This window comes from Gopherus evgoodei, chromosome 2 (assembly GCF_007399415.2).
Source record: "Gopherus evgoodei ecotype Sinaloan lineage chromosome 2, rGopEvg1_v1.p, whole genome shotgun sequence".
In the NCBI taxonomy this organism is placed as follows: domain Eukaryota; kingdom Metazoa; phylum Chordata; order Testudines; family Testudinidae; genus Gopherus; species Gopherus evgoodei.
The window spans coordinates 175,398,659-175,404,732 of record NC_044323.1 but is presented as its reverse complement, the minus strand read 5'-3'; the positions used below and the strand labels follow the sequence as shown (position 1 = coordinate 175,404,732).

The following is a 6,074-nucleotide window of genomic DNA, read 5'->3' as shown; positions in this document are numbered from 1 at the left end:
AACCTACCATAAACAGATTAGTCTTCTGGACACAGAATAGCTTCATGTATTCTTTTTTTCCTCTAAGAGAATGGTTTACAGTATAGACAACTTTCCACTTGACAGTGAGGGGAAACGGTAATAGATTAAAGCACTAACCTTTCATTGCTGTAAAACCATCACTTACAGAGTTTGTTAAAAAGGGGAGACTCCTTTATCTTGGAAGCTTATCTTTGAAAAAGAGGACTGAGAGAAACCCATTTAAAATGTGTTAAGAAATATTAGTTTTATTTTAACCAATTTTCACAGCTGAATATTTATTCTATAAAAACTTTACAGATTGTACAGTTTATATATAGTTCAAACTACTAGAACAAAAGTAGGTCCCACAGATGCAAAAATACTGTACCAATCCAAGGTAAAAGCAATTTACATACTGTACAGCTCTCCACTAGGAAGGGAGGTGGTCAGTTCCAAGTATAAACTTCAAAACTGTACAAAAATAAGGTTTGATTTTTCATTCTTCATAATACATTCAATAAGATTGCAAGCACAGATACCCAAGTAATAGTAGATATCTGCAGTCAGGAATCAGTAACCAGTCCTGAAAGGAATGCAAAATAGGTCTATTTACAGAGGGCACTCTTTTACACCATATTGTGTATATATAGTGTATATTTAAAATAATAAAAAAGCATAGACAAAGAACATTAAACATCTACTATAAGGTAGTTTTTTTTATAAAAGGAGTTTTTGTATGTAATAGTGTGCCAAAAGAATTTTAACTTATTTAAATAAAATATATTCTAAGTGAACCTAAAATGCATTTTTGGTGTAATACATCAATTAATCCAGCAAATAGAAAAAAAACCATACTGTGTAGAAAGTAGTATTCTCACCCAGCAACAGAAGCACTTATGTAGTTATTAAAAAAAAATCAAACTATTTAAAAAAAACCACTAAAACTAACTTATAACTTAGGATATTCATATACATAAGATATTCAGTGATTCACTAATACTGCAAAACAAGCTTTCCCCCCCCCTCATGAGACAGTGGTTTCTTTATGCTATCTAGGTAAGAATTAGACATGTTCGCCCCAAAAAAAGGGGTTGAGTGTTTTCTTAGCATAGCTCCTGAGCACACTCTTTTTGGGATATTTATCTAATTAAATCTTTCATTATAGGGTTTTATTCTCAAACAAAAAAAAATTAAAATGTTCCATTAGTTGAGGTATTTCAACCTTCTTCTCAGATCAAGACAATGCCTTATCTTAAGCCACTTGTTGGGCCGTGAAAGTAGGGACTGGCTAATACCCGTTTCAACTCTGTATTTTAGTGAAAGGGGGGAAGCATTATTCAGACTTCCCTGCCACATAGAAAATAATACAACACAATTCACTCTCCTCCCCACCCCATTCTTTCTGATACAGTACTAGCCAATGCTAACAAAAACTAGAGCCTCAAAGAGATGTTTGGTAGTGCACTCAATTATAATTTTTAGTTTGTGTATATAAAGATTATATATATACACAAACTATATATAGGGAGAGTTTTTTTTGTTCATTTCTTTAAGATACAGTACTTTACAACCCCTTGACAATAAGCGCGAGGGTCTTTCCAATCCCATCCCCAAGCTTTGCGCTATGGGTGACTTGGTAACAGGTTTTCAAAATAAAATTGGGGCATTTTTATGCCCCAGTTGTCCACGTAAATACAATTCCAGTGTCAGTGCACATCTCATCAGAATTCATCGATTTTCCTTTGCAGGTATTTTAACATAGAGTCCATCCCTTGTGCAGAGCCCCAGATTTTCTTTAAAGCTTCACACTCCTTGTCATTTGCTTGTTCTAAGTCCACCTTCATGATATTACGGACTAAAGCTTTGGATTCTTCAAGCACCTGTAGCACAAAAACCACAATTGATATTAGTAATCTGTGTGCTAAATGTTTGTTAGTAAAGTGGAATAGTCACCAATAGATGTATGTGGGCAAATCCCAATATTGCTAAGAGAAATTATACCCATGAATCTAAGGGACAATATGTTTCACATCGAGCAGTTACTTTTCCACAAAGTAACATAGGAGCTTCTTCATTCTGTGCAGATAAAAGCGGAAATATCTGAGTATGAACCAGACTTTATAGATGGTATTAAAGGGGATAGAAGTCATTATAACAACTTGGTAAATTCTGATCTCAACACTATTTTCCAGGATTGTCTGAATTATAACCTGGTAGATTTAAAAAACTGCTTTTTTAATTTTTAAGTAAAATTTCATAGGCTGCTTTTAAATGCTAAAGTTGATGATTTTTAGACAATTCATTTGTCCTCTCCGAAAACAAAGACTTCATAAGAGCAGAAACTGATGTTGATCTAGTAGTTTAAAATAAACTTTACATTTTGGTAAAACTCCAGCTGGCAGGAGTGCAACTGCCACCTGCATACAGGAACAGGAAGGCTCCTGTATCTTCTTACTATGTGCATCTCTGAGAGTTTAACCTAATTTAATGGAATGTCCAGAATTTTATACTCCTACTTCTTATGTACAGGTCTATTTATAATAGTTTCTTGATGTGTGATAAAATGTTGGTAAATATTTAAGTTACATTGTGTAAATGGTTCTTTGACGTGAAAGTGGTGGAGTCTGTTCTTTCTTTCTAGGGCAAATGAAGTGTTGACCCCAAAAGCTACTTTGAGCATGTATGTAATTAAGTGACTGAGATTGTCAGTACTTAACAGGGCCGCCCAGAGGATTCAGGGGGCCTGCGGTCTTCGGTGGTGGGGGGCCCCCACTTCGGTGGTAATTCGACAGCAGGGGGGTCCTTCCGCTCCGGGACCCCCCTGCCGAAGTGCCCCGAAGACCCGCGGCAGGGAGCCCCCCACTGCCAAATTGGCGCCGAAGACCCAGCACTTCAGCGGCGGGTCCCAGGGCGAAAGGACCCCCTGCCACTGAATTGCCGCCGAAGACCTGGAGCAGAAGAAGCTCCAGGTGCCCAGGCCCCGTGAGAGTTTTCCAGGGCCCCCGGAGCGAGTGAAGGACCCCGCTCCAGGGGCTCCGAAAAACTCTTGTGGGGGCCCCTGTGGGGCCCAGGGCAAATTGCCCCACTTGCCCCTCCCCGCTCCCCGAGTGGCCCTGGTACTTAACGATGGTTAAAAAAATCTCCTCCCCCCCACCCCACCCTGGTTTTATTAGTATTTATAGCAAGCTGTTGAAATGAAGGAAAAATCCTGGATTATTTTCCATCCAAATTTGGAAACTTCAGTGTTGTTTGTTTTTTGACTGATTTTATTGAACTACACTATTGCTACTGTTGAACACAGAGGAGTTAGCCACACTGCGGTGTTAAATCAAAGATTCTTCTCTTCTCTCCCCTCCCAATACACCTGCCATTCATTTCTGTATTTCTGCTCAGTTCTTACTGCAACTATTTCAATTTTTAATTTGGAGTGAGTTAGTATTAGTCTCTTTCTATGTGGAGTATACTATTAATAATTTAGAGTTTGCCTTGTGTTATTAATCCTAGAATCTATTACAGCGTGTGATAATTTGAGAGGTGTCTCTCTCCCTGATCTCTTTAATGATGAGCCTAATAATATTGGAATGTGTTATTAAAACTTTGTGCTCCAATTTACATAATTTATCTCAAGTATTCCATGCGAATTGTTTCTAGAAAGATGAGTGAATGATGTAGTTCATTATTAATCTATTCATAAAATGGAGGAAAATAAAATGAAACTTACAACTGAATTACATGTGACAAGTTCCTTAATTCGAACCATTACTTCCTGTGTGAATGTTCCCGGCCAAAACACTTGAGATACCAATCCTTTTGCACAAGCTTCCTGCGCAGTCAACTTCCTTCCACTGAATAACATTTCATTTGCCTGAGGGGATAAAAAGTTATTTCTGATATGAAATGTAATGACAAAAGAAAAGTTGAAAAGAAAATGTTAATAAATGCCTGCACTACTTGGGATGCTTGGTTGTACTATAGCTCTCCAATGTTAATCCAAATACATCAGTAATATATAAAAAGGAAGTAGATGTTAAAATTGTTGTGTTGCCAACTATCATAACTCAGTAGTTAATCAGAGATGCATTTGTGATTAAATAAGAAATCACCAGATAAATACTTGAGAAAAGTCACACTTTTTCCATTCATGAATGGTTAAGATGTAATTCACTTGAAGTAGAGTTATTTATAATTCATCCTAAAAATAAATCATAATTAGATTGCAAAAAATCTGGAAAATAGATGGAAGTCATTACAAATGGCAGTTTGATGCATCTCCTGTGTTTGATTAGTTTTAGTGATTTAATTTTGGCTTCTGCAGCACTAACAAACAGTAACATTCCTCCACAGATCACCATTCAGTTGACTCATTTTCTGCGTTGGAAGAAAGCATATTTAAGTCATGCAGCAACAGATTTTGCAGCTTAAAAATTTTACCACTGAGACTTCAAATATTTAAAATATGATATTCTTACAGGGCCTGATCCCAAAGTCCACTGAAGTCAGTAGGAGTTTTTACAGCAACTTGAATGAGCTTTTGATCTGGTTCATAGTATTTCCTCCTTTGTATTAAGCTCATACATATGTTGTTTTAATACTTAATTTAAAAACAGTTGTTTTGAGTAGGTGGATAGAGCTTCTGTTCTTTCTGAATCTTTGAGGCCTAGTTTTAAATAGTATTTTTATCAAATGGATTATAGGCATGGAATGAGAAAATATACTGGAGTGCAGGATAATTCTCTCATGCAGGAGTTAGTGCACTAATATAAATAATGTGTATTATTTTCTAATGTTAAATACACCTATGCTAATATGATAACATGTATTATCTGCCCTGTTAGGCCCTGATCCTGCAAACACAACTTTAAGCACAAATATTTCTAGCTTTTAACATTCTATTCTATTCTTAGTACCTGCTGCTTCGACAGTCTTTCTTTAATACTGAGTTGCTACTTTCTACATTAAAGGAAATCACAAGGCTATTCAGTAAATTTATTTGCAACTGAAACATTACTCAATGACAAGGCCATTGTATCAGAGCTCATAGAATACAGAGAAGAAACATGAGCCCGATCTGACAGATTTAGCATTTCTTAAGATAAGCAGTTGAATAATGCTTGGCACTTAGTCTTTCATCCAAGGATCTCAAATAACTTACAAATCACTATCCCCATTTTACAGATGGGGAAATTTAAGGCCCAGAGTGATTAAGTGACTTAATGATACTGTAAAATAAAAGATCTGAGTTCTTGCTAACAAATAAAGTTACTGATTCCCAGTCCACTAGACACACAGACTACACCGTGTATTGAGAGGTTTCATAGAATAGTTTCACTGTATTTGCAGATCCAAAGGAAGACACTGTAAATAGATTTCCATCTCAAGTTGCAGAAAGGAAGCTATGACTCATGTACAAAAAGAGAAAGTGTTGGGTACATCCACCTATTAATCCACCTTGGGTAAAAAGTTTATGAACCTGTTTGCAAAATTGGAAAGTATATTTGTGATAGCTGTTAATTGACAAAACTGTAGCTAAACAGAGTTATAAGAATGTTGCATCGTGGACTCTCTTATATGCACTTGATGTCAAGTGAACACATCAGGAAAAGGAAGTATCTTTTGCAAGAAGTACAAAGTGAAGAACTTCTGAACGAACACTGAGTTTACTTTTTGTAATTACAAATCTACTTGGGAATTTATAAATGTAATTTGTCTAATTATTTATCATCTGTAGGAATGTATGAATGCCAGAGTGACTTTTTATTCCTTTAGAACCTGATAGATCTGGCTGAGCTCTTTCAACAAGAAATATTATAAAGAACTGTAATGAAAATTTTTTTGGTCATCTTAAATCTCATTTACAAGCTACAAAACAGCAGAGCCTCTCCAACTTGAAGTAAGCACTCAGCTGTGTTATGGTTTGGCAGGTTTTGAAGGAGTGCTTTCTGCTATGGGCTGGCAATTAGCTCTTGATCTAGCTCCAATACATGCCAAAACGTTAACGGCAATTTGACCAGAGTCCTGCTGTCAACAATATTCTGCAACCAACACCTGTATTTCTGCTCTGAAAATTGACAGCG

The 6,074-nt window shown here is 36.4% G+C and overlaps 1 protein-coding gene across 1 annotated transcript in view; it reads right to left on the bottom strand.

The window, feature by feature from the left end:
- Positions 1–247: 247 nt before the first annotated feature.
- CDYL (chromodomain Y like) overlaps positions 248–6,074 on the bottom strand; it is a 192,562-nt gene continuing 186,735 nt past the window's right edge. Inside the window, exons 6-7 of the mRNA XM_030552332.1 lie at positions 3,722–3,865; positions 248–1,880 (exon numbers count right to left, since the gene is read on the bottom strand). Coding sequence (XP_030408192.1) covers positions 1,722–1,880; positions 3,722–3,865 — 303 coding nt within the window. The 3' untranslated portion in view covers positions 248–1,721. The remainder of the gene's footprint in view (positions 1,881–3,721; positions 3,866–6,074) is intronic.